Genomic DNA, 13296 nt, shown 5'->3' with positions numbered 1-13296 from the left:
TTTAACCTCTCTCCTTTACAAATTGGCGGTGTCTAGACAGAGGACATCCTAGAAGCATCTTTGGGGATCAAATCGAATAACAAATCGATGGCGAGCCCTATGGAGCAAATGAAATAAGAAATCCACATCTTGCTGGGAGAAAAAAAAAAAATCATGTTCTTGTTACTTTGAATGAAGCACAAACTACAATGTCAGCTCTTTCCATTGAAACTTTTCTTTTTTTGGTGGAAAGTGTGGGCAGCGTGTAACAATCAGCATTCAGGGACACAGTCTATTGAAAGAAATGTAGTTGTTTTTTTTTTATTTCATTGCTTTCTGCTGCATTTTTTATTAACACCTGCTTTAAGAGCGAAAGAACAGATAAAAATCACGAAAACCAACTGTATTACCTTCTGTCAGGGCTGCATTTTAATCACTGCAGCTCTGGATGTGACAGCATTGTCTTTTTTTTTTTGCATTAAATGTAGTAAAATAACCCAATTTTCTTTTTCAGCTGGAAAAAAAACACGTCTTCTTGTGATAAGGTTCAGTTACTATACGTCTGTCTCTGAGGAAAGGGGGCAGCCATGGATTTATTTAGATGGAAGACACACTCCAATACTTTTTTCCAGCATGGGTAAAAATTTGAGGATGACCAGCTAGCTGCGGCGCAGATGTCCCGATAGTCTCTCTTGAACGAGGCCCAGGGAATGTGCCATGTGCCCAGTGGAACGTAGACGTACACGCCAGCTGGAGCCTAAGAGCTTAAGATGGAGTTAGAAGTAGTAATACCACAGCATCCAAAGAGAGAGGTGGGACTGGTAAAACCCAAAACTCACACATATCTTGTATCCTTTGATAAAATCCTCAGCTACGCTCAGACGCACATGGAATGCACAAACATGGGATTGACTACACGGCTCTGAAGAGCGGTAAGATTAAAGCTGAAAGGTTAAAAAAAAAAAAAAGAAAAACAACCTTGGATCAGATTGAGCTGATCAGGGTTAAGGTGGAATGACATCTTCAGATTCCCTGTTGTAAGCTACACACTAGCAAGTTGCGCAGACACAACCAAACAAGCTATTTTAGCCGTTTACTGGAGGAATTTACAGGTTTTATAGCGAATACGAGCTTAAAATGCACTGATGCCTCCCAGCGAGAAGGTCCGGGTTCCAGTCTGACACCGTTCTGGGTGGAGTTTGCATGTTCTCCCTGTGTCTGCGTGGGTTTACTCCACTTACTCCAGCTTCCTCCCACTCACAACTCACTCAAAATACACGTCACGTGCCCCCCCCAAAACATGATCTTTGGATCGAGGAAGTGCTCTTTAACTTTAAGCTTGAGAAACGTTTTCTGTCACTGGTCCAGTTAAGACATTTGAAGGGATGTGGAGCACTTTATTTTTTAATTTTTTATTTTTTTACAGGAACTGAACCTCCTCCAGAGCTGGAGATATATCAAGAGAGACTAAGCTCCTCCATATATGTCAGACCCTGCTTTAGCAACAACCACAGTTCGACTTTTCTTTCTTTGTTTCACCTATATTATCTATTTATAAACCTTATTTTCTTCTATATGTTGTTTGGCTCTGACCTGACAGTGGTTTGTTCACATAGTGGGAAGCGGCAAGAAGGTAATTGACATTTAAGCTCTACAACTGTAAGGACGAACAATTACTTCGATGATACCGGTTTGATACCACTGTATCCAAAATTTAAAAAAAGTTTTCAATAAATAAAGTTTAAAGGAATAGCCAACAATCATCATGTCTTCGCTGAGCCTCCTCACATCTATGTCACATGGCAAAAGTACAATCTGGCCACAGTTCTCTGTGTATTTCTTAAAATTTTTCCATGTAGTATTAGGTGCAGATTATTTGTCCTGAACGTGCACGGGGACCTGAGCCAAAGGGAATTCGTGGATAAGCAAAACAAGCTTGGGGTTATGCTTTGAGAGCATGAAGGAAAAGGTCTAGGAGCAGAAGAGGACTCAGACGCCACCTGGAAAACGCATCTCTGTAGAGTGGAGGTGGAATGAGAAGCTGCTTATCAGACACTTACACCTGTGCCGAATAGTCTCCATTCACACCTTAATGGGTCATTAGAGTGCTACTCATTAATTCATGATTCCAAATGATAAACTTCCTTTAATTGCAGGTGAATACTGGGTCAATAACAGACGCCAGTGAGTGAGTGAGTTTCAAGTGTGCAGCACTCAAAGATGAGTGTTGTGACGTTGTCAAGAAGACTTAAACAATTCAGTCGCCTCTGATTCAGCTTTTACATTTTTTATAAAACACAAAAAAAGAAAAAATACTTCGCTGTCCACTCATTGTCATTGCTGATATTCATCTCCAAACCTGCATAAACTGTGATTATGATTGTTAATTGTTTATAATTGCCTTGTTAATAAAAATAGCTACGAATTTAGTTTTCTCTTGTTTTCTGAAAAACGTTCAAATATGACTTTATTGTATCAGGCTAACGATAGACGCCTTCCCTGTAGGGCCACAGCTAAGAAACAAACCTTACCTGAGCTCCTCCGTTACTATCCTGTGATGGGAACACAACATCAATTGCTCTTTTATCTGCTAATACAGTTCCCATTTGAAAACGATGTTTAAACACAATGTTGCCGTGCCTTATATAATTGGACCCGGTCCATGTATGCACGCGCACAAAGGAGCGACTACGTTGATGCAACCTCTTGCAACTACAGCAATTATCTCCGTCTAGACACAGGCACGGCAGGAAAAGCACAAAGATACAGCGGATTATCTTATCTTGAAGAAGATGTGTGGAAAAAAGAAATCAAACAACAATTGGCATCAGAGATTTTTGCGTTTTTTTTTTTACTATACTTGTCATGAATTAAAAAATGCATCCATCCAAAAAAAATCCTAAGAATGTGACTTCTCACTATTAAGAAGATTCCCACAGAGGAGAAAGCCTTTGGTGGATTCTGAAAACCCACTTAAATGTTCAATTCGGTCTTAATGTTGACAATATTGTTAACACTGAAGGTTCCTGGAGATTTTTCCTCATCGGACCAACCTGGACACAAACCTCCAAGATCTACCCGACTAATAAATAAGAAAAAAAATCACCGGCTTCTGTTTGTGCCTACAACGCAATACAAAGCTAATATTTGTCAATTTAACGTGCTGCAACATACCGCAAACACCTGCAAGAAAAGCCTCTGAATTTAATGTTACTCAACAACCGAGAAGAAAGTGGGAGAAAAAAAAAAAAATGAAAATCTGGAGCACAGGAGGTAATGTGCTTACGTTTTCCCCTCATCAATAATGAATGTTTAGAAATAAATAGAGAATCCAGTCGTTCTGAAAGTAAAAAGGATGAAAGCTTTCTGCAGTTCTGCTTCACCCAGCACATAAACATAAAGCCCACTGCCTCCTCGAGCAGAGACCTCATTAGATACCATGACCGGCAACACAAACCAGGAATTAGAAAGGAAAGTGAACGTCAAGTGACTTTTGAAATGCAGTAGTGGATTAAAGCTTTCAGAGTGTGCATGGAAAGACATGAAGGTCACTTGTAGGAATCTTCAAATGCAACATTTTGATTAGTTTTAGATATTTTACAGTGTTTCGTAAGACAAGTAGTGTATTATAGATGGTTGTTGTTCGGATCAAGGACCGGGCTTCATTTTATGCACCAGGAATAGAGAATATTAAACATAATTTGGTTTGATATTCTCTATCAAATCAAGTAAGACCACGGAGCTCCAATATTTATCCAAGTCAAAAATAGCAAATATGAATTATTGACAGGGACAAAGTAAGTGAACCTGCAAAGAAACTGTTAAAATGACTATTACTCATTACTATTACACTTTAATGTAGGGCTGGACGATAGGGCTGAAAAATAAAAATTTTTTTTTTTTTGTTTCTGTCAACATAAACTCAAGACAAAACTATATGAGGCATGTAATATTCAGTAACAACAAACAACAAAGGGAACAAATAAGCTGCACACAAAAGGGCATCAATGTCCATTATTTGTTAAAGAACAAAAATACTTTTAAATAAAATAAAGTGTCACTGGTCGGCAAGATGATTAAAAAATTAAAAAGATGAGTGTGGTCCGTGATGCAGCTTTTCTCTCAGTTTCAATACTGACTGTTACCACCAGCAGAGAAGAGCGTGGTGCCATGTAATTTATGGTAGAAGTAATAGTTCAGGAAACAAACTCTCATTAGGGACGTCCCAGTGACATCACTGCTTTTAAGCAGCCGCCATCTTTGTGCCACAGCGTCTCACAACGTACACAGGACGCAGGAAGAAGTGGTGAATTAACTTGTCTGCAAAAAATAAACAGCCTACAGAACTTAAGAGAAGTGTTGTGGTAGTCTGTTTTAAAGATTAGCAACGTTACGGGCTAAGAAACAAAACAAGCTAAGCTAGGCGTCCATACGTCTGAAGGCTTTCAGGCCGTCTTCAGTGTACGGGGAGGGATTTTAAAGATAAAGATCAAGGGAATAAATATGGATCACAACCGATAACTGATGTCTTTTCCAGGTCTCGCCATCTCTCTGCCTCATTCAGACGTGTGGCGTTCGCCTTCATGACGGTCAATGTAGGAAACTACTGGTGAGAGGCACTTTGAAAGTGACGTCTTCAGCACCCATGAATAAGCACTTTAAACTAGTTAGATTAGTAAGTTTAGATTTGTGCATTAAGTTGACGCAGAAGCTGAAACAGGAAGTAGAAACAAAAATTAACCCCACAAAAAAGACACAGCGCCGACTAGTGTTTGGGTGGTGTTGTTACAGAGTGAACCAGACTGACGAGTGTATAAATGGTTCACACCAGCGCAGGCTGTGTCTATAAGTCATGGCACAGTACTCTAAAAGTCATTTTATTTCATACATACTACTTGACCTCTATACACATATTGCATAATTTACAAATCCCTGTTAGGTTGTCCTCATTTTTCAGGTGATATCTACTCAGGGTTACGAGTGATAGCGATACCTAAGGTTTTAGGCAAGTTTTGCTTCTGCTCAGTGACATAAGTGACATAAAACTATGTTCCTTTGTTTTTTTTGAAACATTGTCGGTTCCACATGGTCATTTTCCTTCAATGGAAAGCCTGTGCTGGTGGTAACCACTAGTGTTAAGTTTGTCCATGGAGCAGATATGTTCAAGTTTAAGGTTTAAGGCAGAAATAATCCTTTTAAAACTATTTTGATCGGCCCCGACACCAATCAAAATAATCTTTTCATGACATCCCCAATTTGTCATCTTATCATTTTCTTTGGCACAGTCATTGCGCCAGATAAATTTGAAACCGTCACATCTCTGCATGGTGCTTTTTAACTTCACTCACAATGCAGACTGAAAAAGTGAAATTTGTTGAATTCAAACCAAAAAAGATAAATCAGGTCACACAATCTGTGCCGTCATTCTTTCGGTTTCTGGGTAACATTTCTAAAAATCAGACTTTTCTCTCTTTGCCCTGACGTCGAGCAGATCATACATGCTTTTATGCTTTTATAGTGACACGTCTTGATCATTCCTCTAGTCAGAGGCAAGCCACCAATTAATGTCATGCCTTCAACTGCGCTTTGAAGCACAGTTGTTCTATGTTCTAGCTATGGACTCAATCAAAGGGACGATATTCCATTACAAATGTTTTAGCCTCTATCGTCTTAATGTTACCAGTCAATTTAAAGGTAATTTTACAATTATACCGATTCATTTTAAAGCATTTGAAGGCACCACGGGGGAGATTCCATTACAATGGTAATGTTGGTTGGTCAGTACGATCAAAATATAAAGACAGGGTATAGATGATGGGTTAGGCCACAGGAATCCAGTATGAGAGCTGTTGTAATGACAAAAGAAAAACACTGCTCGTATATTTAAGAATAAATCCCGTAAGTCATTCACCCACACTCCCACAGCCATTCACTTCTGCCTTCAAACACTCGTCCATCCAGCCTCTCATCTCCTCACTCGGTCTGATGTAGAGGTCTCTCGCTGTGCATTAGACCACGGAGGAGTCATAAAAATTAGCTTCAAAGAACTGACCTGATCCATTGACTGTGTAACCTTGAAACTCACGCGCAGACAATCCCTCCCACGCGCACTCAGTTGTCAATTGCCTTAAAGGTGATGGTCATGCTTGAGAAAACATGGATTTCATTCACTCCACAACTAAATAGGACCAGCACGCTTGCCCACACACATTTCATTAAAGTGCCTCGGCGGGCTTAGTTTGGCACAGTATCAGTCAGGGGGCTTGACTGGGATGAAACACTCATATATGGAGAGAGACAATTTAAAAAAGGAGGAGTGGCTCTGGTGTAACTGAGGGAGTTTGTTAAGTAACTTTAAAATTTTAAATGGAAGCGGCTGGATGAGATGCACACAGTCGAGTGATGTAAAGGTGGCTTGCAGAGCAGTGTTCATTTCATTTTCGCCTGTTTCTTCCACGGCCGTTTCACATGTCTGACTTTATTCCGACTCCTCCACCCACATACACCGTCCGTCGTAATCCTTCCAACCAATAAAGGAGGGACTTTAAATCAGCCACAGGTCCTGCAACTTTTCCACTAGACGCTGCCAGAATCACACCTGGGTCCAATTGTGCTTGAAAAAACTGTCAGATATGGGAACATTTGTGTGAATCAATCTACGCTGTCATGTGGGCCAGGCTGCTGCCCTTGGGGTTATTAAATTGGTTCCTTTGTGCCGGGCGAGTAAATCCATCACAGCAAACAGCTGGAGGGGAAGTTTTGGTACCTACCTGTAGGTTGTGTCTCTCCAGTCTCATCTCCAGAATGTTATTCTGCTCCTCCAAACGCTGACGCTCTGCCTCCAAATCTTCGATTTTCTGTCTGAAAAACGCAACGTTTTTTTTGTGAATATCTCAAGTTGTGAATTTGTCGTGTGCTGGGCTAGAAATCGGCTGTTTCTGCAACAGGTTGAGTGTGTTAACTACCTGAGTATGCTGACCTCTTCACTGGTCACTAAAGAGCTGCTGTCAGCAGCAGAGGCTTGCTGCTTCTTTACAGACTCCAGCTCCAGCTCCACCTTGGACAGGGGGGAGAAATAAGATGAGCCCCGTACACCAGTATCAGCCCACCTTCGGCTGCGGGCCTGGCAGAATCCTTTTACGTGCAGATTAACCCCGAGGACTGTACTGCAGCGGGCCGCTATCTTTTCGAGACAGACATCAAGACAAATAGATATATCCCGTACACCATATTAGTTCGGTGACTTTAAATCCTTCCCCCTCCGCTCGTTTCCACGCTGCCCGTCTCTCACTTAGCTTTCCCCTGATCCCGCTTCTCGTCTCTGCAATTATACCTCATTTCCATTCGCACACCAATTATCCTCCTTTTTTTTCTGACAGCATCTGTCTGTTTCTCCGTGCGTCTTCACTTCCAGTCTTTCCAAGACAGAAAAGTAATTACTACTATAGCAGACAGGTGGATTTCACGCGTCAATACTCATCGCCATGGCTGTGTTGATGTCACCTCGGCAACGAGGAGTCACGAGAAGAAGGGAGATCAGAGGAGGGGCGCACACAAAGCCGTCTGTTACCATGTTTGTGTTATAGTTCTGAAATCAGTTTTCTGTAAATTCCCACAAGCTGCAAAATCGGATGTCGTATATATTCCGTGACACAGGTCTGAGAGGAGGGAGGCAACGCTGAAAATACGACGCTTTACTACAAGTGTGAGTGTGAGCGGCTAAGATAAGGCAGCTCAAATGAAAAGCCTCTTTGTTGAGCACAGAGCAAATGATGGTTTTTGTTGGCATCCTAAATTCACGCACAGCAGAGCATCCCTGACTCAAATTACACCTGCCAGAAAAACAGCCCCGACTAAAAAGGGCCCCTCTGCCAGGAGCTGAGGTGAAAACGCATGATTATTTGACCCGTTTCATACAAAGTTGTGGCACGATGTGAAATCCCTCCCCTCTTCGGCGTAAGGGACGCGCCATCCATGACGTCCAAAACAAATGACAGTTTTCCCAGAGAGTTAAAGGATCTAATTTTCTTAATATTTTCCTCATTTTCGTGGTATTTTAAGAAGAGCTGAGTTCCCTGACAGTTTCAGACGTATTCTTTAGACCATGCAGGTATCCATGTAATCGCCACCACACAAAGTCTTGCTGATTGAAAATTACAGCAGTTTATTACTGTTTGTGTTTTGGCTTTGTCCCTTCTCTACAGGAATTTCTCCAAATTATTATTTCTATTATTATTATATTTATTATTATTATAATTTTTTCAGTAGATAATGTAACACCCTAAGTGTTTGCAATTTTATTTAGAGAAACTGTGTGTTGACTTATTTGCCAATGGAGTCAATGGCTTTTTCAGTCTTTTATTTTTTACGAAACGTGTTGAGAAAATCTTAGTTTCAACATTTGATATGTTCTCTTTCTACTACTTTCCATAAAATATACATTGCTTTCTGCCATTTTATTAATATTTCTACAGCATCAGTTTCCTCTACATTCATTTAGGAGTGGTGAGCCGCCATTCCTAAAGCCTAACAGCTGCTCCTTCAAATTTCTTTCTTTTTTTTAATTTTAATTTTTTATTGACACAAATTCACCATCACTACCGCCACTTCTTAGAAACATCCTAGAGGAAACACTGAGCATTATTAATGTTTTACAGCTTAACCTTCTGTATCCCTGTTTGTTGTTCGTCAGCTTTTGGTAACTGGTGGGGTATGACATCATTAATGCTCAATTTGCCTATGTGTGACATACTATACATTGTGTATAAATATGAATAACACATCACCACTCCCTCCCTATGTATGAAATTGCAGGGGAAATGTGTGTGTCTGTGTCAGACTGCATCCTGCTGTGTCTTGTCTGTGCGCCAGGTGCTACACGTCTAAGTAACACCCACATGAAAACCAGCTCCAAAAGTTTCTGAGCAGAACAATATATTGTTGCAAGATGATCAATGCTATTTTTCTCCTGTCACTGGTCATAATGTTATGCCAGATCAGTGTATAGTATATGGAAAGTTAAAGTAAATTCCTACCATGCAAACATTTGCATGTGTGCACGTGCACTTACTGCTTGTAGCTGCAGTTTGAGTCTCCCTGTCTCCTCCTGCGCTTTTGTCAGCTGGGCCTGAATTGAGAGAAAGAACAGAAACATAAAATAAAAATGCATGTTTTCCTACCAATACACTACTCGAACTATGTGCTGAAGACTATTTGTCAAACAAAGCTTGTAGAAGGTTTAATTTGCTTCATAACTGTACGTATGTATCTGTCAGTCTGTCCACTAAGTAATAATATTAACCATGCAAACAAGAAGTGTGTTTACAGTGTCGTTACATCCGCATCGAAATGGCCAACAGGTTAGAGGAAAATTACAAACTGGAAGATACGTGACACGATAAATGCACACGCCAAAAGGAGTTTGAGCATGACTGCACACACACACAGACACACACACACACCTCCATCTCCGTATTGTGGCTCTGCGTCCTCTGCAGCACTTCCTCCGCCTCCCGAAGTCGTTTGCCGAGTTGAGGAGCGTACTCGGTGGCTGCCAGCTCGCTGTCGTAGGACTCTAGTATGGCGCGCATCCCATCACGTTCCTGGAACGCAAACACACACACACAAGATTGTGACATTATGAAACGATAACCGCGCCATTTGCTGAACAATTTTCCATGTAGTCACGAAGGAGGAAAAGCACAACATTACAGGACGCTGCGGTATCAGATACATTATGTTGGCGCGTATGTGCGTGAATGGAAAATTTCGAGGCGCTGATGTTTTTTCTGAGTGAATGTAGCAGGAATGATTGGTGTGTTAATGTGACTGGCATACGCAGAACAATGTACGAGGCAGAGGACCCTTTCTATGAAGAGGTCCACAAATGATAAAGACCAAATTAAAAAAAAATGAGAGTCAAGAGAGAGAAATACTTAATTGGAAATGAAGCATATAATATCATGAAGCCCAATATCTCTTATCCCACACGTCATGAAATAATTTAAAAATGTAAATGAACATAAATGAACGTTTTCTCCTCTATATTAATGGTTCCAAACCCCCACTTGCAGATCATATCCTCCTGAGACCCTACGTCCTCACATGGGGACATTATGCTAGAGGTTTCTTAAGGTTCTTCTCCTGCTTCATTTAAACCTGTTGTCCTCGTAAGGAGACACTTTTATCTGCCATGTGCTGGTAGTGAAGGGTCAATATACTTGTTTATTTATTCTTATTAACTTTTCTAGTTTAATATGGACATGAATATATTAACAAATAAACAAGTACTCGTTTGAGGACGTTGGGATTTCATCGTTTCCAATTCTGCTTTTGCATTTTTTTCAAAAACTACTTCCAGTTCAAAGATGATGATTATTTTTTTATACTTCTTAGGTCCTACTAATCCCAAATACCCAAAGATCTTAATCTCATTTTAAAGAAATTAAGATGCTTTCCAAATATATGCTTGGGTCTCAGGAGGATATTCTAACTCTAAATCGCAAAATTTACTTAGAGGATGCTTTCATGAAAACTCAGAAATTCTATATTCCAACTGAAATTAAGGTTAAGGTTAACTTGAAGGAGAAAACAAAAAATAAGTTTGGTATATTGCCACCGTTTGTTGAACATTAAAATATGTGCAGCAGATATGTTTTATTTTGACTCAGGCTTCATTTTTCCCAAGTTGTCTTGAATGCAGCATCAGCTGCAGCTGGATCTCAACCAAGCTTTCCAAGACGCACCTGCACCCAAACCAATCAGACAAGTTTTGGCTGTGATCTGGGATCTCTCTCGCGGACCCCAGGTTGGGAACCACTGCTCTGTACTAATGGAGCAAAAGACACGCTCTCAACTGTGTAATGTCCAAGTAGTTAAAGAGGATAAAAACCTCACTCATTCCTGACATTCCTGTATCCAAATACTGTAGCTCATGAGTAACATGCTTGTCGCTCCATTTTCAAGAAATCTTTCTATAAGAAGTCAGAAATCAGAAGCTATAAGCTGTCAAGGTTTGTATAACTGAGGCTAATGGAGCAAGAAGAGAATGAGAGAAATGTCTGACACAGCGCGGCATTAGAGGCAGCGTAACTGGGCCCTGACACTGCCTCTCAATCATCACTCTGCCTGCGCTCATCGTGCACAGTGAATTATTAAAACTAAAAAGTTGTTAAATTAAAGAAATTAAGAATAATATCTTATCAACTTCAACTGCAACGTTAATAGTTTCAGCCCTGGTTCAGGCATTAGTGAGACGATGATGGATAAAGGAGTAATGAGTGATTACATTTCACTCACATTACATAGTAAATTCTGTACGGGTTTCCAGGTGCCATGTCGAGTGAAAGCAATCTAGTCTGTTTAAAAAATGGAAAACGGCCTTCTTATTAATGCAAATTCACTGTCAGCAGAGACTGTTAAAATGATGCATCTCCTCCCCCCGCCCTTCACGGCTTTGGTCCACTCTGTATTATAAAGCAAAGCAGGTGGCATTTTGTGGCAATTAGGCTTTCAATAACCATCTCACAAAAAGCCAGGCAGCTTAGCACCATCCTTGAATTCTGAGGATCATTGAAAGCCCAATCATCGATCATTCACGGGGCTAATTTAGGGACGTGGATGAAATTCAAGCTCAAGGCAGGTAATAAATAACAACAGAGAACAGTGCAGAATATGCTGATTGCTAAGAGGTGATGCTTTTTGAGAACGGCTCAGAAGCTGCTTGTAATTCCTGGATGTCGCATTAGCTCATAGGCTAGAATGAGAAAAACAATGCCTGATAACACTATTCAGACTAATCCATTAAAAAAAAATGACAAGCGTCAAGTTGATTTAAAACCAATTAAAAAAAAAAAAATAGTTGAGTAAACATTATTTGTTTTGGCTCAGGAGATTTTTCATTTGTCACACAATATTACCCAACAGCTTAATACATCCTGTGAGATCCTCCTCAGACAGAACAGGAAGACGGAGCGAACAGAAGTAAATGGAAAAAAAAAGGTACAAACACGTTTAGAGGTCAGAGTGTACACGCGTTTGTTCCCAGTACAGACCAGCGAGCCCTTTGGCTGTTTGCCGACCATTAACGTGCAAAGAAATTCACTCAATCTTAATCAAAAATCTGTCAGCGCTTTTTCTCTGATAAAAACTCTCAATTTAAAAACACACAAACAAACAGGGAGGGGGGAGGACGGAGTGATAAAACCGTCATTACTTCTTTCATCATCCATTTCTTGGAAATTGCTTTTGTGTCAACGGTTTTATCTAGTGCGTGAAGCCGCGGCTGTGCCTCTAATGGGCCGAGCGACTCTGTCCCACAAAAGAGTGTGAGGAACCAAATATCCGAGTGGCTCAATGTGGCTTAAAGGAAACACAGCCTTGTGGCAAAGACAGGTGGATTCATTTCAGTGGAAAAACCGGAAGAACCCAAGATGTGTAAGAAATAAAATGTGTTCTCCTCTCAATGGCGCTGTCTAAGTGTAGCAGAGCAAAGCCACTACACACTGATTAAAACCAGCTGCCTAATACTCTGTAGGTCCCACTTGTGTCACCGAAACAGCTTTGACCAGTGGAGGCGTGGACTCCTCTGAAGGTCTGGTAGCAGGAGATCTTCTTAGGCAGAGATGTCAAACATAAGGCCCGGGGGCCAAAACTGGCCCGCCAGAGGGTCCAATCTGGCCCGTGGGATAAATTTGCAAAAATTACACTGAAGATTTCAGCTGAAAATATTTGATAAAATAAGAAATTGCACTTGCATCTTGCACTTCTTAAGAAATTCACAGTTGTTCATCACATGTAGCTGTACTTTTCTGCACTAAAGCAAAGGGAAACATTTGGAGTTGTCGTTATTTACCAGTTAATAAGCTGTTGTGTTACTGGTCCGGCCCCATTGAGATCAAATTTGGCTAAATGTGGCCCTTGAACTAAAATGAGTTTGACACGCCTGTTCTAAGGCCTGTGCAGGACGTTGGGCAGGTGAGACCTTTATGAACACAGTTTATATTTCCAACACATCCGATGCTTGAGAGGCTATGATCTTGGGGAGTCTGCAGGGCTCTCACGTCAACAACTTGATCTCTTTGTCATGTCATGTGGTGTGGCAGGGTGTGTTATTCTACAGAATGAGGCTGACACCGGGGAATACTCTTCCTAAGAAGAGGTGTCGCGGTGCATACATATGAACGCCAACACTCAACTTCTCCCAGCAGAACGTTGTTCAGGGCAACACACTGACTTTCCCCTCAATTTGCCGCCTTCCCATAGCGCAGCCTTCTGCCGTCTCTTCCCCAGGTGAGCAACGTTAGACACTGGATATTC

The 13296-nt window shown here is 40.9% G+C and overlaps 1 protein-coding gene across 1 annotated transcript in view; it reads right to left on the bottom strand.

Moving 5' to 3' along the window:
- The window catches only part of mad1l1 (mitotic arrest deficient 1 like 1), a 55023-nt gene that overhangs the window by 28635 nt on the left and 13092 nt on the right, over positions 1–13296 (bottom strand). Inside the window, exons 12-15 of the mRNA XM_047578918.1 lie at positions 9441–9581; positions 9050–9106; positions 6945–7036; positions 6750–6840 (exon numbers count right to left, since the gene is read on the bottom strand). Coding sequence (XP_047434874.1) covers positions 6750–6840; positions 6945–7036; positions 9050–9106; positions 9441–9581 — 381 coding nt within the window. The remainder of the gene's footprint in view (positions 1–6749; positions 6841–6944; positions 7037–9049; positions 9107–9440; positions 9582–13296) is intronic.

The sequence above is a fragment of the Mugil cephalus genome, chromosome 2 (assembly GCF_022458985.1).
Source record: "Mugil cephalus isolate CIBA_MC_2020 chromosome 2, CIBA_Mcephalus_1.1, whole genome shotgun sequence".
Lineage (NCBI taxonomy): Eukaryota > Metazoa > Chordata > Actinopteri > Mugiliformes > Mugilidae > Mugil > Mugil cephalus.
The sequence above is the reverse complement of the archived record's forward strand: the minus strand, read 5'-3'. Positions and strand labels throughout refer to the sequence as shown.